The sequence below is a fragment of the Myotis myotis genome, unplaced genomic scaffold, assembly GCF_014108235.1.
Source record: "Myotis myotis isolate mMyoMyo1 unplaced genomic scaffold, mMyoMyo1.p scaffold_m19_p_10, whole genome shotgun sequence".
NCBI classification, from domain to species: Eukaryota; Metazoa; Chordata; class Mammalia; order Chiroptera; family Vespertilionidae; genus Myotis; species Myotis myotis.
The window spans coordinates 65,216,039-65,239,554 of record NW_023416314.1 but is presented as its reverse complement, the minus strand read 5'-3'; the positions used below and the strand labels follow the sequence as shown (position 1 = coordinate 65,239,554).

At 37.0% G+C, this 23,516-nt stretch overlaps 2 protein-coding genes across 2 annotated transcripts; both read right to left on the bottom strand.

The window, feature by feature from the left end:
• Positions 1-6,907: 6,907 nt before the first annotated feature.
• LOC118663799 (olfactory receptor 1002-like) lies at positions 6,908-10,033 on the bottom strand. Its single transcript, XM_036323769.1, has 3 exons — positions 9,764-10,033; positions 8,756-8,928; positions 6,908-6,914 (listed from the first exon to the last, which is right to left on the bottom strand). Exons 1-3 carry the CDS (start codon positions 9,941-9,943, stop codon positions 6,908-6,910), a joined length of 360 nt encoding a protein of 119 aa, XP_036179662.1. The 5' UTR covers positions 9,944-10,033.
• Positions 10,034-18,950: 8,917 nt separating this feature from the next.
• Positions 18,951-19,893, bottom strand: LOC118663796 (olfactory receptor 5G3-like). Its single transcript, XM_036323755.1, has one exon. It carries the CDS (start codon positions 19,881-19,883, stop codon positions 18,951-18,953), a length of 933 nt encoding a protein of 310 aa, XP_036179648.1. The 5' UTR covers positions 19,884-19,893.
• Between the last annotated feature and the right edge of the window lie 3,623 nt (positions 19,894-23,516).

Below are 23,516 nucleotides of genomic sequence, written 5' to 3'. Positions count from 1 at the left end.
CTGTTTAGTGTGACGAATGCATAAGAATATTTGAACCAAGATATTCTATTTGGAAAGCTTAAAACACTAAATTGGCCATATAATAATAACTATATAATTTTTTATTTTGGCTTAACCAAAATTGAGCAGACTTACCTCTTTCATAAAATCTTTATTTTCCTCTTTTAATTACTTCAAATTTTGTGAACTTATGGCCTCAGACTGGAAGAATTGAGTATCTCCAATGTGATGTTCTTTTTTTTTTTTTTAATATATTTTATTGATTTTTTACAGAGAGGAAGGGAGAGAGACAGAGAGTTAGAAACATCGATGAGAGAGAAACATCGATCAGCTGCCTCCTGCACATCTCCTACTGGGGATATGCCCGCAACCCAGATACATGCCCTTGACCGGAATCAAACCCAGGACCCTTCATTTCGCAGGCCGACACTCCATCCACTGAGCCAAACCGGTTTCGGCAAATGTGATGTTCTTGAAGCATCATGAATTCTTACTTTATTCTTACTTTCGTACATGAAGATGGATTATCTCTATCCTGATTAACCTGGCATTTACTAACACATATGAAATAATTCCTTGCCTTTTCTGACTCTCATATATTGTACAGTATGAAGTACATATTTCTCTTGCAAGTTTGAGTCAATTGGCATCTAATCCCAGAAGAATCTGAACCTCAAGAGTCTACATCCACAGAGAATAAATTAAAGCAAAATAGATAGAATGGAGTCTGAGCCAATAGTACTTCACAATGGGATTTTTTTTTTCTCAAAGGAGGGACCTGAAGAAACAGTACTCACATCTAGGTGCCATCTTTGAGAAGTGGAGCAAAGTGCCTTTGAACAAGAAGCACTCAGTGCTAAGAGACAGAAACTCACAATTCAAATACTGTATCTGAAAGTTGAAACAAAACTGCACATAAACTTGGGAATACCTTGTTTTAGGTTTATTTACAATGACTGGGGAAAGTCCTCAATTGGGTTAAGGACTACCAAAGTCCACTTCTACACAATAACATTTGTTTAGGGGTTAAAAAACCCCATACAAGCATTTCTGTTTATCAGTAAAATATACTATATTCTTAACTTCTAAATCATTCATGTTACGTTATGCCCAAGAGCAGGGCTTTACCGGGAAAATTTCACCACACCCATGATTCTAAGTGTTCTAGGACAGGTTTTATGAGATTTTAAGAAGAGCTCATCTTAAGAAATCCCCTTATGCTTCCAGCAGGAGGAGAACAAGAAGGAACATTTTTAAATACACCACAGCACTCTCTGTCCCTATGCTCACCCTCAGGAGAAACTAGTTAACCAGAGCCTACTCTGGGTTGTATTATCAGAGCCTAATTGACCCAAGGGCAGGGAAATGCCCAATTTCAGACCCCTCCAGCCATCCACTTGGGAGAAGGGAAATACTTAACTTTAGCCCACTCTAGCCATCCTGTCCCCATTTATGGGGGAGAAAAAGAAACTTAGAAACACTTGTGATGTTCACAAAGCAGAGGCAGCACTTCACTGAAAGACTGAGACCTAATCATGGTCTACAGAACACTCCCCGCCCCCTTTGCCTTGACACCACAGCACTCAAGGCTGATTGACATCGATTCCTTTCACTCAGTACATCATGTAGGCCTACCAAGAAGAAATTACAAAGCATACAAAAGGGCAAAAGATGCAATTTAAAGAGACTGAGCAAGTAACAGAACCAGACGTGGCAGGGATGTAGAATTATCAGGCCAGGAATTTTTTTTAATTAATATTTATTGTTGAGATTATTACAGATGTTCATCTTTTTTCTCCCCATAGCTCCCCTCCACCCGGTTCCCATCCTATCCCAGGCCCTCGCCACCCTATTGTCTATGTCCATAGGTAATGCATACATGCTTATAAGATCTTTGTCTAATCTCTTCTCACACTCCCCCACACTCCCTTCCCTCTGAGAATTGTCAATCTGTTCCATTTCCATGTTCCTGGTTCTATTCCATTCACCAGTTTATTCTTTTCATCAGATTTTTTATTCATTTGATGTTTAGATTCAATTGTTGATAGATATGTATTTGTTGTCATTTTGTTGTTCGTATTTTTTTTTACCTTTTTCTTCTTCCTCTTCTTAAAGAATACCCATCAGCATTTCATATAATACTGGTTTGGTGGTGATGAACTCCTTTAGTTTTTTCTTATCTGTGAAACTCTTTATCTGACCTTCAATTCTGAATGATAGTTTTGCTGGATAGAGTAATCTTGGTTGTAGGTTCTTGCTATTCATCACTTTGAATATTTCTTGCCACTCCCTTTAGGCCTGCATAGTTTCTGCTGAGAAATAAGCTGGCAGTCATATGGGCACTTCCTTGTATGTAACTAACTTTTTTCTCTTGCTACTTTCAAGATTCTCTCTTTGTCGTTAGCCCTTGGCATTTTAATTATGATGTGTCTTGGTGTGGTCCTCTTTGGACTCCTCTCTGTACTTCCTGAACTTGTAAGTCTATTTCTTTCACCATAGGGAAAGTTTTCTGTCATTATTTCTTCAAATATGTTTTCAGTATCTTGCTATCTCTCTTCTTCTGGCACCCCCATAATTTGGGTGTTGGTATGCTTAAAATTGTCCCGAGGTTCTTTACACTGTCTTCATATTTTTGGATTCTTCTGGTTGGGTGTTTTTTGCTTCCTCATATTTCAAATCATTTATTTGATTCTCAGGATCCTCTAGTGTACTGTTGAATCCCTGTATATTATTCTTTATTTCAGTCAGTGTATGCTTAATTTCTGACTGGTCCTTTTCCATTTTTTTTGGCATTCTCACTACGATCTTTGAAAGTCTCACTAGTTCCTCAGAGGTTTCTAGAAGATTCTTGAGTAATCTTATAACTGGTTTTGAACTCTATTTCCATTAGTTTGCTTTCTTTCATTTCTTTCATTTGTGACATGTTTCTTTGTCTCCACATTTTGGCTGCTTCCCTGGGTTTGTTTCTATGTATTGGGTACCTGTTAAGTCTCCTTGGGTTGATAGAGTGGCTTTGTGTAGTAGGTGTCTTATAGGGTCCAGTGGCTCAGCCTCTCCAATCACCTGAGGTGGACACTTGGTGCACTCCTTTGTGCGCTGTGTGCACAGTCTTGTTGTAGTTGAGCCTTGATTGCTGTTGGTATCACTTGGCGGAATTGACCTCCAGGCTAATTGGCTATGAGGACCAGCTGTATCTACAATGGAAGAGCTGCTGTACAGGAGACATCCTTATGGGGCAGGACTTGCTTCAGTGGGGCTTTGGTGCTCACTGAGTCTGCCCCTTGAGTGTGTCACTTATGGATGTGAAGAGTTGTAATCTGGTATGGTCTCACACTGACCACTGGGTACCCTGGTTCTTGGGTCTCCAGGAAGGTACAAAGTCAGCCACTGCCTGGGGCTATCTAGCAGGAGCTACAGAGAGATCTGCAGATTTCTTCTCTTTGTATCAGGTTTGGAAGTGTCCAGATGATGCCCAGCTGTGAAGCAAGGCAGGCTGGTGCTGGTGCCTGGCCTTGGGCCTTTTATTGATAGGTTTGGGGCTCCCTGACCCAGCTTCAGCTTGTTTGACAGAGATTTAGCCTGAGAAAGGACAGGCCATTCATGTGCAAAAGCTGCTGTGCACAGCTTGGGTGGAGTTGTAAATTGGGTGGGGCGGGTCTCAGGGAATCACCAAGGCAGAGCAAACAGAAATGGCTGCCAGTTAGCCCTGCACCAGGGAGGTCCCAGCACAGGAACAATGACCCCTGTGAGTACCTCTGTCTGGAAGAAAGCCACCCGAGTTCCTGCCCCAGTGCCAGACAGTTCAGTTTCTCCCCATGTGTGTCTGTGTCCCCAGAGTCTCACCTGGCACTGGAGCTCAGAGGAAGTGGGAGCTTGTAAATTTAGTTCATGGTGCTGGCCTTTTAAGAGGAGCAGCTGGGTCTCCAGCAGCCTGTGTCACTCAGCCCCAATCTGCACTGGTTTTTATGGTCTGTAGTTCTTACTGCCCATAGGGACCTCTCTCCCCAGCTCTGAAACCCTGGGGTGGGGTTCTGGTGTGGGCCTAGGACTCCTTGCTCCTCCACGTGGCCTCTGCAGAGGCAATCTCCCTCCAGATTAAAAAAGCAGCATACCTGGGTGCTAGACCAGCCCATTCTGTGCCTCCGCACTTCCTACCAGTCTCAGTGTGCTTTCTTTTTTATTTCTCTTGTTGTAATACTTCCACTCAGCCAGCTTTCTGGCAGTTCTGGATGATGGTTGTTCTGTATTTTAGTTGTAATTTTGATGTGGTTGTGGGAGGCAGAAAGTAAAGGCATTTACCTATGCCACCATCTTGGTTCTCTTTGATTTCTAGTTCCCAGGCCAGGAATTTTAATCAATTATAATTGAAATTCTTAAGATCAAAGATATAAATAAAATGGAAACTGCCTTTGATGGGCTTATTAGTAGACTGGACATGACTGGGGAATACAATCAGTGTGCTTGAGGATATATCATAGAAACTTCAATAAATGAAAAATATAGAGAACAAAGAGTGGAAACAAAACAGATCAGAATATCCTCCTTTATAATAAAAACCCAACGACTGAACGGTGGAACAACCAAAACGACCGGTCGACCAGTCGCTATAATGCGCAATGACCACCAGAGGCCAGACGCTCAATGCAGGAGCTGCCCCCTGGTGGTCAGTGTGCTCCCACAGTGGGAGTGCCACTTGGCTGACCAGGATGAGCGGTGCTCTCACAGCCAGCTGATCCTTGCTGGCCACGTCCCCCACCAGTGCACAAATCCTGTGCACTGGGCCTCTAGTCTAAGTATAAAAGGCAAAAGCAGACCCCAGTACTTGAGTTCTGAGTAAGAAAAAATTCAGAGCCAAGCCTCAAACTTTCAAGGAAAAGTTTATTCAGCAAGCAAAGCAAAAGTACACTCAAAAGAAAGTTTTGAGTGGTGGCTCAAAACACTGCCCCATGGTGTGGGCTAGGGCTCCTTTCAAACCCTTGGATGAGGGTTTCTTCTTGGAGCTGACCTATTGGGGCCTGTCTGGTCTTCTCCTGTCCTTGTATGAAAGTCAGGTAGGGCTTTTATCTAACCCCCTTGTTCTTCTCTAATGGAGGACAGAGTACAGGGTCTACTACATAGCTAGCTACATGCCACCGGATAAAGGTCAAACGGAGAATCAAACCCTAGAAACCTGAGACGATCTATGGGATGAAATGGCACCCTACGGGTGAAGTCCTGATTAACAATATTTATTTCTATTACCCGCTCTCCCATTTCTGCCCATTGCTAGGTAACCATTTCTAGGTGCCCAGGACTTTCTGCCCTGGTGACATTCCATATCTGGCCTATTGTCCTGCTCTGCTCATGCCTATCTGACTGCCTACCATATAAGTTCTGTGGGATAGCTGCAAATGGTGTAACACGGTGAAAAATGGAGCTATAAAAAGAAAAGGGAATGAAAGAAACAGAAGAAATATTTGAAACAATAATTACTGAGGATTTCCCCAAATGAATCTTAGATATCAAACTATAGATCCAAGAAGCTCACAGAATACTAAGCAGGATACATACCGACAAAAATTATACCTAGGCATACAATTTTCCAACTATAGAAAATCAAAGAAAAAATTCTGAAAGAAGCCAGAGACAAAATACACTTCACAAATATAAGAATTATATATGACTTCTTCTCAGGAATCATGCCTCATGAAAATTGATTACCTTCCTCCAGAAACTAATATTACCAATTAGATCACAGCATGTGAAGACCTTAATTGATAGAGGATTTTCCTACTGGTATTAGGACTTACTCAAGCTTTATAAAATAAGGAGAACCACTTAACGTTGTACAGGGTAAATGAAAAAAATGCATCTTCCATTGAATTTTGCTGACTGCCTAATATGAAAAATCAGATGGGAACATTTCTCACTATTAAAAGCAAAACAAGAATTTATCCTATTGTGCATTGTGTTGCACTTAAAAAGTCAAATAAAAGTAATATGATCTGATAACAGAAAAATAACTACAGGGGCTCTAATTTAGATTGGAAAATAAGGGTCTTTCTCTGAGTAGAAGAGACATTTAATCAGTATATGGAAAACAAGTACAGTTATCCATGTAAATATGGAAAAGAATTCTCCTAAAGGAAAATACATTAGAATATCAGAACAATAACTAAAGCAGGAGGAAGAGAGTCTGATTGAATGTATATGCATGTATTTGGAGGAACGCAATTAAGGCCATTTATAATTATCACTGGCTTCCTGGTGTTCTCTCCCCAATCTCCTTCCACTAGATTTTGCATCATAAATGTTTAAGAAATAATTTAAAAGACAGAAAATACTTCAGGTCTTATACTAGGAAATGATGATCTCAAACTTGTGGCTTGAGACAAGTTATATAATGGAAATACAGAATGAAATACTTTAAAGCAAAATCTGACTAGGAGAGACAATTTTTACCTTTCTAGATAAAAGTAAAAAAACAAACAAACAAAAAAAAAAAAACACATTACCCTTTGTCACACCTAAGCCAGAGTTTTAACAATTAGTAAAATGGTGCTGTAAAATTACACAAGGGTGACAGTTAACAATGTTAATTGCATATAACCTCTGACCTATCTATCTTACATTTGGAAATTTATGACTTGAAATGTTATAACATCAACTTTAGGGGGAATAAAAAAAAACACACTGAATTTGTAACATTAGGAGAAACGGACATTTTTTTCTATGAAATGTGGTGCTACAGAAACTATGAAATGTACTTTCATATGGCTATATATAAGATAATATTTAGTACACTTTCATATTTCATCATATTTGCATTGTGTCATTTTTAAGAGCATTTTGTTATTTCAAAATCTTTAATAAAGATAAAACTTACCACTATGTGTAAAATCATAGACTCCAGGAAGTGGAGGAAGATTCAAATCCTTAGAGAAAAAAATGAGAGATTTAATTCACCAATGTTAAAAAGTGCTTCATGAAATCAGACAATGTTGGAGTGTAGAGTAGCCTTAAGAGAAGACATTGAGCCCAACCCCTCAATTTATTTATTTAATAATATATTCATTAATTTATTCATCCTATCATTCATTCAGTTTTGACATGGAAGCTTTTGAAAAGTGAATTTTAATTATAAACTTAAGCATATTTGTTGTAAAACAAGTTCAACAACTTAGATGAGAATGATCCCTTTCCTACTCCAATGTCACACTACTGAACTAACCAATGTTAACAGCTTGGCCTGTAGCCATTCACACTTCTCTCTATGATCGTGTACATACCTACGTACCAACATAATTTACACATTAGGTGGATTTTACCCTCACCTCCTCACCTTTTTTTCTTTCCTTTTTTTTTTTTTATATAAATTATGGTCAGTTCTACAAATTAAGCTTTGATTTGATTCTTTCACATCTATCAGTGATTTTGTCAGAGAGTTTCTTCCAAATCAAAGCATGAACTTATTCTTTTTATAATCAGCTGCAAAACACTTCAAAAAAAGAATATTTTTCTCCTAATAATGCAGATACAGGTTGTTGTTTTTTATTTCCTCTACAAAAGATGCTGTAATATTTGTTTCTGTATTCCTATTTCTAAAGCATAGACTTCCAAATGTAAGACAGCTAAGTCAAAGATTATGTACCTTGCATTTTAATAGCAACCATAAAATAACAATTACTGTATGGCAATGTAGCTATTTACACATAGCTACTAGTACATTAGCTATGTATAAAATTGTTGCTCATATTGAATGGTAACCTTACTAGCCTTGCAAATAATCATTTTAATGTTTGCTAATTTAATAGATGAAAAAAAATTTTGCCTTGTCATTTTGATTTAATTTACTCAAGCAATTGTGGAGTTAAACAATTAATATATATAATATATAATATATTTAATCATAATTATAATATATATATTTAATTTAGGACTATTTGCAATTGTGTCAATTAGACATTCATTTCTTGGTTTATTCCTCAGCTGTGTTTCATTTTCCTACTGTGTTTTATATATGTATTCCAAAACTTTCCTATTTGAACATTAACTCATTGTGAGTCACTTGTTTTGCCATTTTTCTCTCACTTTCCATTGTTCAACATTTAACAAGGTTTATGAAACCTTTCTTAATGAACTATGTTGATCTTTTCCTTATAACATAACATAAAATATCTTCCCACATATAAGAATATATAAAAGTTCTCCTGGATGCTGAACTAGTTTAGCTCAGTGAATAGAGTGTCGGCCTGCGGACTGAGGGGTCCTGGGTTCAATTTCGGTCATGTGTCTCAGTTGCGGGTGCATCCCCAGTGGGGGGCGTGCAGGAGGCAGCTGATCGATCTCTCTCATCAATGTTTCTAACTCTCTGTCCCTCTCCCTTCTTCTCTGTAAAAAATCAATAAAATATATTTTTTTAAAAAAGTTCTCCTGGATTTTCTTCTGGCACAAATTACATTTTCTATTTTATTCTGCATCATTTCACAAAGGACAAGCCTGATGTAAAGAAACATAAACAGTATACAAGTAACCTGATAATAGATAGACTCGGCAATTTTCTAACTCTCTAATTACCACTCATTACTGAATCCTACTACTGCATTTTTCTTTCAAACTTGCTCCTGAATGCACTTTTTACCTCCTTGTTCCTCACACTGTAGATGAGGGGTTCAGCATGGGGATGACCACAGTATAAAATAGAGAAATCACTTTATTGATATCTAGGGAGGAACCAGAGTCAGGAAGAACATAGATATAGAAAAGAGTCCCATACAGGATGCAGATGGCTGTCAGGTGAGAAGAACACGTGGAGAAAGCTTTCTGCCTCCCGTCAGCAGTCTGGATCTTCAGGATGGCCACCAGGATGCACACATAGGAGATGGTGATGATCATGCCACTGAAGAACACAATAGCTCCAGCCATGATGAAAAGAAGCAACCTATTGTTCTGAGTGTCAGCACATGCCAGGGAGAGAACAGGGAGAATGTCACAGAAAAAGTGGTTGGCCACATTAGGACCACAGAAAGGTAAGCAAAAAGTGAAGGTCTCTTGAATAATGGCATTTAGAATGCCCATGGCATAAGGTCCTGCCACCAGCTGCACACAAACCCGCTGGGACATGATAACCGGGTACAACAAAGGGTTGCAGATGGCTATGTACCGATCATATGCCATGGCGGCCAGGAGGAAACACTCAGTCACTGCAAATTGACCAATAAACCACATCTGTACAGCACAACCCATGAAGGAGATGACTTTTCTCTCCTATAAATAATGTTTTCAAAACTCATGAGAAGTACAACAAGCATTCATGGAATTAGTCAAACTTCTGGGTTCTATGTATGGCTATTGTGCTAGTTATCTGTGCAGTCTGGGCAATTTATATTAATGTGTATGGATTTTACTTATTTAACATATATGGATGATCTACTTCAATCCTATTATCAGTTACTTCTACATCCTAACAACATGCTAATAAAATTCTTGATCTGCTATTTATCATTGTATGCAATATACACAGAGGGATACAGACTTTTATAGAGAAGAAAAATCTGAAGTATTAAAAATATGGAGTTTCTTGCAGACCCAGAAGTGGCTATGGAATCTCAATGGTCATGCTGGCCTTCCTGGTGTCATTCTTTCTGGTTTAAACCTGAGAGTATCAGTCCACATTCCTACATACATGAAGCCTGAGGGTCACTATGGGCATTAAAATTTCTGTAGAGTTTATGGTCATCTATGAGAAGAGAAAGCGCATGAAGACAGGAGAGAAAAAACTCACAGCTTGGTCTCCGTGTGGAAGCTCATTGTTCCCGAATCTCCTGTAACAAAGGACAGGAGAGGGTGGCCCTTTCAGCATTTCGAAGTCCTTCTGCCTGTGAGTGTGATGGAAGCAGATGAATGGGTTGTGCTGATGCCTTTGAAGACATGTTCTCATGATGCAGAAATAACTCCTCAACATCACACCACCTGAGAAAACAACCAGAAATAGGAGCAGGACCAGGAACAGAATGACATGGCTGCTTCTCAGGGACTGTTGACCTTCAGGAATGTGGCTATGGATTTCTTTTAGGAGGATTAGGGATGCCTGGACCTAGCTCAGTGAAAATTGTACGTGGATGTGATTTTGAAGAATTACAGGAACCAGATCTCCCGAGTCTTGCTGTCTTTAAGCCGGTTGTGGTCACCTTTTTGGAGCCAATGAAGGAGCCCTGGAATGTAAAGGGAAAAAAGACCATATCCATCCACCCAGCTATGTCCTCTGAGAACAACCAGGTCTTGTTGCAAAAACCAGGAATAGAAGATTCATTCCATAAAATAATACTGAGTGCATATAATTGAGACAAAAGTTATCAATGCAATGAACAGTGGGAAAACTTTAACCAACAGCTAAATCCTAAAAAACATCAGAGAACTCAGCTTCCAGAGAACTATTATAATGTGGAAAATTCTTAGACCAAAAAGTCAAATTACAATATACATCAAATTATTCATATTTTGGAGTAGACAAACAAATGAAGTAAATGTGATAAAAAGTTTTTCATCAATCATCAAGTCATACTGAACAAAAGAATATTCATACTGGGAAGGAAGTTTACAAGTGTAATCCATGTGGGAGAGTCTAAAATATAATATTCAATCTAAATAGAAATAAGAAAATCCATTCTGAGAAAAACCTTACAAATGTAAAAAATGTGGTAAAACATTTAATTGGCTTCAGGTTTTACTACTACATTAGATAATGCATACTGAAGAGAAACCTTACAAATGCAAAGCCTGTGGCCAAGCCTTTAAATAACATCCATGTCTTATTCTACATTCATACTATTCATACTAGAGAGAAACCTTACAAGTATGATGTGGCAAAGCCTTAAATGAGCACTCAAAGCTTACTCACCTTCAGGGAACTCATAGTGGGCAGAGGTCTTACAAATGTAGACAATGTGACAAAGCCTTTAAGCAGCATTAATATCTTGCTCAACACCTGAAAATTCATACTGATGACTAACCTTACAGATGTGAGGAATGTAATAAAGCCTATAATTGGTGTTCAGGCCTTACTGAACATCTGAGAAATCATACTGGAGTGAAGCTTTTCAAAAGTAGAGTATGTGGCAAAGCCTTTAACCTGTTGTCAAAGCTTATTCAATATCTGGGAATTCATGCTAGAGAGAAACAGTAAAAATATAAAGGATGTGCAAAACTTTGAACTATTGTACAAGCCTCATGCAACATCAGAGAGTTTATATTGAAGAGAATCTTTACAGATGTGTCATCTGTGGCAAAGTCTTTATTCTGCATTCATATCTTACTCAACATCTGATAATTCATACTGGATCAAAGCTTAACAAACATAAAGAAGGTGGTAAAGCCTTACCCAGTACACAAAACTTGCTCAGTATCAGAGAATTCATACCAGACAGAAACAATGCAAATGTAACTCGTGTGGCAAAGCCTTTATTCAGCTTTCACAGCTTAAACAACACATGAGAATGCAGAAGAGTAGGAGAAACCTTGAAACTAAAGAGTGTTGGAAACCGTAGAGATGGACCTGCAGCCCCACTCAATGTCAGGGAATGTGCGCTGGGAAGAAATACTACCTTTGTAATATAGAAGAAAAGACTTTTGTTCAAAATATACACTTCACTAAAGCCAAAGAATTTATGCCTGAAAGTGACTTTAAAGATGTAAAAAAAAAAAATTTTTGCAATGTAACTGAAAATAAGTTTAAAGTATCATAGAATTCATAGTGGAAATTTAATCAATAATAGTTTTCAGATATTACTCAAAATCAGAATACTTATTACAGAGAAGAATCCAAAAATTGAGAAAATTACCTTTTTTGTTTGTTGATTTTGTAGAAAGAGAAACATCATTTTGTTGTTCCACTAATTGATGCATTCATTGGTTGATTCTTGTATGTGCCTTGACCTAGGACTGAGCCCACAACCTTGGCATGTCAGGACAATATTCTAAGCAACTGAGCTACTCAGTAATGGCCAGATAATTTCTTCTAGTGTGCTTCAAAATTTCAAGAGGATTAAGGTTTGGATGTGTATAATTACTTACAGTGTATTCTATTTTATATTGATAGCATTTGAGATATTTTGAGAAGAAAACATTAATGTGATTCAACTCTCATATCTCATAGTTGATGTTACTATGTTTTTATTCCTAGTATATATGTAAAATTTATGGGGGTGATTGTTGCTGCCTTAAAACCTGGAGCTCTGTAGATTAAGTAGGTTAACTCATATCTACTTTTTCATGGAAGATTAAGGACATCGTAAGAACAATGTATGAAGAAAATCTCAATGGAAATGCAGTTTGTGGTTGACTTAAAACATTGTTCTAAGTCACCATGAAGGGCATTTTTTTGTTAACTAGTGTAAGACAGAGGAACATTATAAATTTTAACTATTTTTTCCAATTACTCTTTAAAAATATGGTGGAAATTCATTAAAATCCTAATGTATCTTCATAGGATTCTTGAGTATCTGTGATGTGTGATTTCACCCTAATTCAATATGGCCTTATCTCAACTAGAACTTCAAAAAGCATATTTCCAAATAAGGCCATATTCTGAGGATCTGGGTGGCCATGAATATTTGGGGGACACTATTCAAGGTGTAAACAGATAGAGAGCAAGAAGAGCTATGAAGATAAGAAAGAATTTCAGCTCAAATGCCACTGTATATAAGAGCACAGTAGACAAGAATCAGCATAAGCTGGAACCAAGTGAACCTAGAATCAAACACTGGCTCTGCATCTTTCTGCATAAATGGCTTTGTCTTATTAGTGTATGTTTAAAAGAAATGAAGACTACTTAGCTCACAGGGCTACTTGAAAGAGCGGACTAAATAAAGCTTACCAAACACCTGTAACATAATACGTGCTCATAACATTTTCAATAATTAATTTTGAAAACCTAATTCCATGCTCCTTTTTTCTCTCCTTTATTAAATTTTTCTAGAACCTCAGGTCACTATTAGTTTCTCCCTCATCATGATTCTGTATCACCATAACATCCCTTCAAATAACACTTATCTAATATATTACATTATTTCTCAACATAGAGCAACTTGAGCAAAGAAAATCTGCTTTATTAATATTTATATTCCCTGTGCTTATCAGAGTACATGGAGGGAATTAGGTAATTGAATAAACAAATGCCAGAGAAAGAAAATTATCACCATAATTTCAACCATATTTTCTTTAATTGCACATTATCCCGGGGCAGTATCATATTACAGTTATGAAGATAACGTATATATCTGATTCTCAGCAAAGAAACATGGGGAAAGCAGCTATAATGACAAACACAAACAAAAACAGTGACCATCTTGGGTGATGTCCTCTTATGTGGAAATATGAGCTTAGGCTGGAGATAAAAAAGTAAACTGCCTCCTTATCTTCAAATACTGAAATAGCTATTCTGACAAAGGGCTGTTATGAACAGTGGCAGCTTCACTTTGTTCTCTGAGTAGCCCCAGAAGACAAATGCTATCCTGAGGGATTTCAATTATAAAATCACAAATGTAAGCTCAAAAGAGTAAGAAATTTTTCAAAATTTAGAAAATTCCAAGAGCGAATGATTGATTTTGGAGACACAGCCATCCATTTAGGGAACACCCTCAGACAGTGATCAGACAGAAGCTTGTTAAGAAGATTGCAAAACAAATGAAGTTAAGAAGTTGAGAAATTCATCCGTAAAACATTTGTACGTCTGCATTCTGTCAGCATATTAAGTTAAGTACACTGTCCCAATTCAGAGTAATGAAATTATATTTTCTTATGTTCCACATGAACACAATTCAGGATATTATCCTGAAGGCATAGGCCTAGTATTGATAAGTTCCTGATCACTATTATTGATGAATTAATATTGCTCATAAAATGTAAATAGGAAGGGGGGAGCAGACCATTTTAATTGACCCACAAAAAGTCATGGTGTAGGACACTGTGGGACAGTCATCTGAAGACTCTATTCAATGTGTGGTCCATGAATCAACAGCAACAGCATCATCCAGGAGCTTATCACAACTGCAGACTCTGAAGCCCCACTCTAGTTCCACACAATCAAAATCTGCATTTTCACAAACCTCAGATGATACACACACATTAAAGCTTCTAAGGACTATCAGAGTCATGTACATTTCTATACATATGAACCTTCCAGTAAATCACCTGTTGTAAACAAGGATAAGATTGTCCTATGATACCTAATAATATTAAATATAAAATTGAATTGCCCTTATGGCACAACTGTAGTTGGCAAAAGTGGTCACATATTTATTTTATCTCCCCAATCAATTATTTATGTAATGTCCTTGTTGATTGTGTTTGCTTTAGTCATATGGTGGATATTACTTAATGATATTTCTTATACAAATCTAAGCTTTCAACAAAAGCATAACCTATTGCAGACAATATTATTTTATTTATGAGTGGACTCATATTATTAGAGAAAAAATAATGTAATAAAATTCATAAATAATTAGTTTTAAAACATAAATGTCAAAAACCACCAGCAGTGGAATATTGGCCATGCTATATCACTGGATTCTGATTAAAATAGAGAGATTGAATAAACATTTTGTTAACCCATATAGGCCTAAAGACCTGTTATTTAGGTGTAAAAATCATGTAAATTTTCTGTTTACGCTGAAGCATGCACAAGAATATTTGAGCCAAGATATTCTATTTGAAATGTTTAAAAAACTAAATTTGGCCATGTAATAATAACTATCTAATTTTATGAGTTTGGCTAATCCAAAGTTGAGGAGAGTCACTACTTTGATAAAATCCCTGACTTACCTCTTTTAATTACTTCAAATTTTGTGGACTTCTGGCCTCAGACAAGAAGAAATGAGTCTCTCCAATGTGGTGTTCTTAAAGAATCATGAATTCTGTTTTTATTCTGATAAAGATGAGTGATCTTAGTCCTGATTTCCTTAGAGTCTACCAACACATATTAAATAATTTCTTGCCTTTTTCTGACTCTTATATCTGCACAATATGAAATACATACATTTCGTACACATTTGAGTCAATTGGCACCTCATCCCTGAAGAATTCTGAACCTCAGAGTCTACATCCATAGAGAATAAATTAAAGTAAAATAGATAATATGGAGTCTGAACCAATATTACTTCACAATGGAATTTTTTCTCAAAGGAGGGCTTCTGAAAAAAAAAATACATCTTGAAGCCGTCTTGAAAAATGGAACAAAGTTTCTTTGAACAGGAAGCACTTGATGCAATGAGACAGAAATCACAATTCAAATATTACATCTGAGAGTTAATACAAGTAGTTTTAGGAGATTGGACATAAGTCTGAAAAAATCAAATATAAAACAAAAAACTACACATAGACTTGAAAATACCTTGTTTTAGGTTTATTCAGAATGACTAGGGAAAGTCCTCTATTGTGTTAAAAACTCCCAAAGTCCATTTGCAGATTCACTTCTATACAAAGAACATATGCTTAGGGGTCAAAAATCCCATACAATCATTTCTGGGATCAGTAAAATATACAATATTCTTAACCTTTAAATCAATCACATTAAGTTATGTTCAAGAACAGGGCTATACCAACTAAATTCCATATAAGTTCTAATCCATATGTAATTAGAATTCATAAACCTGGAAAATTCTAGGTTTTATAGAAGTTTTGATGAGACTTTAAGATCTCATTTTGGTTTGGAATGATTGGTTTTAGGTCATAGATTGTTTAATAAAAGAAAAAGCACCTTGTGTTTATTGTTTGAAGTTCCAAAATATCCTCTATAATTGGTGTTATGAACTAAATTGTGTTTCCCCAAAATGCATATATGGAAGCCCTAACCCCTAATGTGACTATATTGGGAGATAGAGTCTTTAATGAGGTCATTATGGTTGAATGAGGGCATAAGAGTAGGACACCAGAACTGTAAAGGAATTAATTTGTTCCTTGTACCCAGGCTGTGGTGTTCTATTATTGTAGCAATAGCAGACTAATGCAGCTGGATAAAAACTTTCCCAAAGAAATGAGAGTTAAAAGAATGACACTAAATGCTATCAAAGAGAAAATAAATGTGCATTATAGACAAGGTCATCAAGATTATAAAAAGCAGCACAAGAAAATGTGGTCTTTATTTATTTCAGATACAGATTTTTACACATTTCTCTCACCCAGTAATCTTCACCTGCATGCATATATGCTTCCTCATCTTCAAGGCCTTCTATCTGATTCTATTTAAAGCCAGCCAATCAATTCCCTGACCTCATGCTTACTTAAAATTTTCTAACTTATATTTTATAAAAAAAAAAAAAAGATTTTAATCCACATTGAGGACATGCATGTATTGATTTTAAAGAGAGAAGAAAAAGGAGAGAGAATGAGATAAGAGAGAGAGAGAGAGAGAGAGAGAGAGAGAGAGAGAGAGAAACAACATTCATATGTGAGAGAAACATAAACTGGTTGCCTCCCATACCTCAGACTAGGAATAAATTCCCCAATCTTTTGTCACATTTTTGTGTCTTCAATTTTCCCTTTCTACCAAAGCATTCCACCCAGACATAATTATTTTATAATGTTTAATATTTTTAAAAACTCTCACCTGCATCTCATGAATACTCTGGGAACTACTCCATTGCTATGTTTTACTTTGTAATATTGTAGAGCTCTCTCCACTCCATCTCCTGACTTTCACTCAAACCCACTCTAAGCAGGCCTTCATCCCCATCACTCCATGATTGCTTCTGTCAGGGTCTGAAATGATGTCCACATTGAAAAAGCAATGATAAGTTATGAAACATAATCAGTACTTCACATTGTTGATTACTTCCTCTTTCCTGAAGCAATTTCCCTAGGTGGCATATTAAACCAACAGTCTCCTGATTCCCATCTTTCTTAGTTTAATTTCCTGGATTTTCCTCATATTCCCAGTTTCTAAATGTTGGAAGATGCCAGGGATCAGTTTCTGGGCATCTTCTTTTCTTTATCTTTATTTCCTATAAAAGTTCCTCTAGTCCCAAAGCTTTAAATGTCATCCTTTCAGTAATACTCCCAAATTCTATCCCCATTGCCTCCCTCTTTTTAAAATCCCAGAATCAAATATTCAACTGCCTAACCAGCACTTCCCCTAACTTCCAATGGGGAGTTTAAAATAGAACATGTACAAATTCAAACTATTGACTTCTTCTAACTAGAACAGGGACTGTATTCAGGGAGTGTGGGCATGCTAGAACAACACCCCCCACCCCGACACACACACACACACACACACACACACAAGGTACAATTCATGGAGAAAGAATCAGAATGTCCTAATAGGCCACTTTGGGTTTTGGAGGAATATTTCTCCAGCCCATATACCCAATGGCATGGAAGGCTGTCAGCATTTATGGATGCAGAGCAGGAAGGGCTCTACAGCAGGTCCCAGGCGAAGTACAAGCAGTCCTGCCACTAGGCCACGTGATGCAACAGACGCTATGATGCAAGTTGTAGTAGCAGGAAAACAAGCAGTATGGAGCTTCTTACAAGCCTCCGTGAGAGAATGATGCAGGTCCTGGGTTACAGGAGCAATTCTATGCCATCTGAAGTAAAGAATGTCCCGGCTTTTGAGAAACAGCTCCTGGTCTGATTCTGGGCCCTTGCACAGAGGGCATTGTGTGAGTAGGTAGCCAGGCCTGCCATATGACCTGGGTCCTGGCTGATCCTCCAATAATAAAGTCAGAGGAAAATGGTACATCTAAATCGAGCCCCAGTGGGACCAGAGGGCTTGATTAAGCTACAACTCAAATATGTATGAATAAAACCTCTTCTTTTCTACCTCCAATACCACTCTTAATGAAGTAATCAAAGTCAGGATATTGTTGATTATCCTTTATATTTCTCCCTATGTTCATTTACATGTGCATTTACATGTATATTTCATTCATTACATAGATTTTCCTTTTTTCTTAAATATTAGTACTGCACATTGATCTTCAACTTGGTCTTTTTTCACCAACAGTGACAGTATACAATAGTTCTCTCCAGGTCAGTCCATGATTACCTAATTCAGTGTTTTTATTTACTGCACAACATTTCACAGAAAAAAACAGTACTTTTCTCTGAATGATAGATCTTCAAGTCATTTCTGTTCTTTTTCTTTGCCACTACACATTATGCTGAAATATGTGTTATCTTAAGCATTGGCATTTATATTTCTATAGTCTAGATTTCTAAAGGAGGGATTTCTAGGTCAAATGCCATATACATTTTAAATAGAAACTACCAAGTTATTTTGTAGAAATGGGGCGATTCATCCTATCATCAGGAAAAATAACAGTGTACATCATCAAATAGGAACTTCGCCATCATTGAAAACTTTTAACGTTTTATCTGCTATGAAAGGCACTGCATTGCATTTTCATTTAATTTCGTTTACCTGACCAATAATGATGTTGAACATTTTCCCATATACTTTTTTGGCAATTTGCATTCCCATTTCTGTGAACTGCCTATTCATTTGTCCATTTATTCGCTGTTTTTATTTTTATAGTAAATTTTGGAATATTCTTTGAATAGGGAATAAGGAATATTATCATATTGTTTGGCACATCTGAACAAATTTTTCTCTCATTTTATTGCTTGTCTTTAAATACTGTTCCTGGTGCTTTGATTTTTCCATAATAACTTTTAGTTTTAAAGTTTTAATTAAATAGTATTCATGTACCTATGATTATATATTTACCTAAGTTTTCTTCCAGTATATTTGCACATTTATATTCTCAATTCATCTTAATATTTTGAAACCACATGATGTCACAGTGAACAAGACTAAGGCAGGAAAATATTTAAGAACTACTCCTTTTTTTTTTTTCAAATAACCTAGCAGAGCCAGGACTTACCTGCAGTTTCTGATTTCCACTCCAATATTCTGTGCATTCTGTACCAACATCTGTGGTGCAGCACACATAGAATTCTATTCTAACTACCTATTAGAAACTTTTTCTTTCAAACTTCCTCTTGAATGCATCTTTCACCTCCTTGTTTCTCAAGCTGTAGATAAGAGGGTTCAGCATGGGGATGACCACAGTGTAAAATAGAGAAATCACTTTATTGATATCTAAGAAGGAACCTGAGTCAGGCACAACATAGATATAGAAAAGAGTCCCATACAGGATGGAGACAGCTGCCAGGTGAGAAGAACAAGTGGAGAAAGCCTTCCTCCTCCCATCAGCAGTCTGGATCTTCAGGATGGCCACCAGGATGCACACATAGGAGATGGTGATGATCAGGCCACTGAGGACTCCTATAGCTCCAGCCAAGATGAAAAGCACCAACCTATTGTTCTGGGTGTCTGCACATGCTAGGGACAGCAGTGGTGAAATGTCACAGAAGAAGTGATTGATAACATTTGGACCACAGAAAGGTAAGCAAAAAGTGAGAACTGTATGGGTCATTGTACTTATAAGAGCCATGGCATAGGGCCCTGCCACCAGCTGCACACACACCCTCTGGGACATAATGAGGGTATACAACAAAGGCTTACAGATGGCCATATACCGGTCATAGGCCATGGAAGCCAGGAGGAAGCATTCAGTTGCCACAAAAAGACCAAAGAACCACATCTGTGCAGCACAACCCATGAAAGAGATGCTTCTTTTCTCTGCAAAGATATCACACAGTGTCTTGGGGGCAATGGAGGAAGAGGAACAAATATCTACAAAGGACAAGTGGCTGAGGAAAAAGTACATGGGTGTGTGGAGCCTGGGATAGATCCATATGAGAGTGATCATCCCCAAGTTACCCCCCAGTGTGACAAGATAGATGAAGAGAAGCATGACAAAAAGGCCAATCTGCTGAGGGAGATGATCTGTGAGGCCCACAAAAAGAAATTCAGTCACTGCGGTCTGATTCTTGTCTGCCATTGGTCATTTATAATCTGCTATGAAAAAGAAAAGCATTTTCATTATAAAAAATATATCATTCACAGTCACAAATAATATTTTAACCTAATGACAGATTAGCTAATCAGATCTACAATATACAATTATTGAAACGTTGTTGAACTGGAAGATAATAATTCTAGAAACTAGGTCTGGACAGTGGTGCAAAAATCTTGCACATTCTTGGGCTATTTACCCTTGATCTCTTTGGATTTCATACTCTCTCTCATAAAAAGAGTCCAACTATCTAAAACTCCTTCAAGTTATAAAATTGTATTTAAGATGAGAATTATTCTTTATGATTCACCTTAGATGGAATAGTAAAATCCACTCAAGAATACCCTCACTGGGAGTACTGTAAGAGCCAATGAACTATTCAGATCCTAACATCAGCCATTGGGAAAGACTAAGCAGGGAAGTTCTTTTTCTTGCTGAATAATCAGTGCCATTCTAACATTATCAACACACAATTTATAGATGTGTGCATCAATCTACTTCCTACTACTAATTATAAAAGGATGTGGAGATGATAACACACAAATGACAAAAGGGTTATTCATATAAGGGACTGTGATGTGTGAAGAAATTAAGAGGTTCCACCTTTGAGATCAAGTGATAAATGTTGGACAGCAGGTTGTCATGGAAACTGCATAGAAAATAAAGCATCTGTTGCACCAAAATAATGTAAAATTATTTTATGTGATTTCTCATATTTCTATAAATGTCTTTTAAGGCACTTATCCTGAAATCTGGCAGGCAATGTCAATTATAGTAATAAAATATGTAAAATATCAAATGCATAATATTTTATGCAGGGAACATTCTCAAGAAAGTATTATTTTCTGACTAATTAGTCAAAGAGAAAACTGTTGAAAAATTACAGAAAAAACACTATGTAGGATAATTTATATGAAAAAAAGTCTGGTTTTAAGTAACATTTATTATCACTTTAATTACTGTCCTCTTTGGATAAAATGGAACAATATAGTACTCTTGAATTATACAATAATTGCATGTGGAACTTGACATAGTGATGCTATCTATTCTATTTATGATTATTTCATTATTATCATGATCATTTGCTTAGTACTATGTGGAGTATATTTTCAGCAGTCACAAAGACAATTCCCGGTTTATATTAGGAGCATCACCTATTGCATGAATTTTTTGTTTATGCCCATCCAAATATGTCTGTATAGGTGTGTGAGGATAGGGGGGTATACAGACTGCTTCTAGTTTCTTTCTTTCTCTTCCTCCCTTTCTTTTTTTCTTTCCATCTTCTTTTCTTCTTTCCATCCCTCATTCCGTCCTTTCTTCCTTTCTGATTTATATATTTATTTATTTGAATATAAGTCATTTTGAATCTTCTTTAAAACAAAGAGGAGGATCTCTCTAGCTCTTTCATACCTAACATTCTGTGACCTCATAGACATTACAGTATCTCTATATTATAAAGAAATAAACAGGAAGTTCAGTTCAGGAAAAGTCACACAAACCAGTTCTTTAGTCTCATGAGGTTGTGAACAAAATGCCAAGGTCTGCTCTCTTTAGAGAGCCTGGGGCAGGGAGTTTACATTCCCAGGATTCATCTCATGTTTCTCCACCATATTTCAAAAATATCACATTATCCAAAAGCAGTGCACTCACTTCTTTTTTTTAAGTTAAATGTATTGGGTTGACATTGTTTAGTAAAATTACAAAATGTTTCAATGTATATTTTTATGCTGCATCATCAGTATATTGCATGTGTGCCCACCAGCCAAAGTCAAATCACCTTCAATCACCATGTATTTGACCCCCTTTACTACCACCTGACTCCTCTTCCCTCTGGTAACCACCAGACTGTTGCCTGTGTCTATGCATTTCAGTTTTATATCCCACATATGTACTCACTTCTTTAAGGATATCCTTTATGCATCTTCATTAACTTCTTTAAATTTTCTGGAAGTAAGAGTGGAACAGTCAACTCCCCTCATGGCGGTAGCCTTTGCGAGAGCATGACTTTCTAGGCACTTGGTGAAGGAGGCAAAGGTCCTGTCTTAAAGGGGCTGGGAGTTAAGAGACCTGCGCATTGATTCACCAACTTCCCAGAATAAGGGACATTTTCCTACGAGTTTTCAATAATTTAGATCCAGGTCCCCAAAGAACAAAAACCTCAAGAGTTTACACCTAAGGGGACAAAATTAAAATGATCTCGGTGGCATCTGGACCAAGTATTATTTCTAAACTGTACTTTTTCTTAAAGAGAGAATTGTTTCAAAACAACAACAATGATGTGGGGTTTCTTTTACCCTTTGGGATCCTTCTTCTATCAGTGGGGAATGACGCTTTGAGCAGCCAGAACCAGCTGGGATGAAGTAATTTGCTGCCTGGATTCTGGAGCTACATTTCCTTGGTGTAAAATCTCAATCCATAGTTTACTAATTGTGTCACTTTGAGCAAGCTTCTACAGCTCTCTGTGCCTCGTTCTCTTAACCTCTAAAATAAAGAAAGCAATGGTTTCTAGCTCACAGAGATGTTGGGAGGGTTTAATGAAATAATAGATTTAAAGTACTTACAACAAAATGTCCAGCACAGAATCAGTGCTCATTGGTGTAATTTATTATTGTTAAAGATCTATAGGGTAGCTGGGGAGATATCTAGACATAAAAATAAGACAGCAGCCCAAAGTAGCATTTGCTTATTTCTAGGAAAACATAATAACCAGTCACTGGACTCCAAAACTGGAATAGCTGAGAAAATTTTCAAAGAAAGAATTGGTCTGGAAAAACAAAATTTAGATAACTAAAGGTAAGAGGAAAGGCATTTCAAGCAATGCTAATGAGATGAACAAAAGCAAGGGGCTAGAAAGAGAAGCTAGGAAGTTGTTTGGGCTGGAAGGATCACACAAGAGAAAAGAAGGTGTATAGCCTGATGGCATAGGTTGAACTATCTCAGTCACTACCTTCTTAAGAACCTGATTGCTTATTCCATCACGGAGAGCAGATATCTCATCTATCAACTTCCATAATATTTCAGAGGACCTCATTTTTAACTCCCATTAAGTATCCACCTTAGAAGATTGTCAATAATTGGTGTTGTATTACTATTTGTTCAATTAATGGAAGATAACCCTCAAATGTATAATTGATATGTTCATAATTTATTTTTTTTTAGCATTCTGTGGTTTATTATTCTTCAAATTTGATAACTTCCAAGTGGAAATCCTGATCATTTTTAGAAACGATTTCTTCTGTGTTTTTCATAACCCTTAAACCAACCACAAACACCCCCAAAGCAGTCTGCTCTAGAATTGCATCTCTGACATATGTGTAAAATATTTTTTTTATTTATTGCTTAAAGTATTACAAAGGGTATTACAGTCCATTTTATCCCCCCGCCCTAGACAGTCCCCTAGCCTCCCCTATCCCCCAGTGTCTTATGTCCATTGGTTATGCTTATATGCATGCATACAAGTCCTTTAGTTGATCTCTTACCCCCCCTACCTCCTGCCCCCCAACCCTCCCCGGCCTTCCCGCTGCAGTTTGACAATCTGTTTGAGGCAGCTCTGCCTCTGTATCTATTATTGTTCAAAAGTTTATAATGGTCTCTATTATCCATGAATGAGTGAGATCA

Coding starts and splice junctions, on each gene's coding strand:
- LOC118663799 (XM_036323769.1), bottom strand. CDS start 9,943: ATGTTGAGGAGTTATTTCTGCATCATGAGAACATGTCTTCAAAGGCAT. Junction 8,929..9,763: donor TTCCACACGGAGACCAAGCT/GTGAGTTTTTTC, acceptor GCTGACACTCAG/AACAATAGGTTGCTTCTTTT.
- LOC118663796 (XM_036323755.1), bottom strand. CDS start 19,883: ATGGCAGACAAGAATCAGACCGCAGTGACTGAATTTCTTTTTGTGGGC.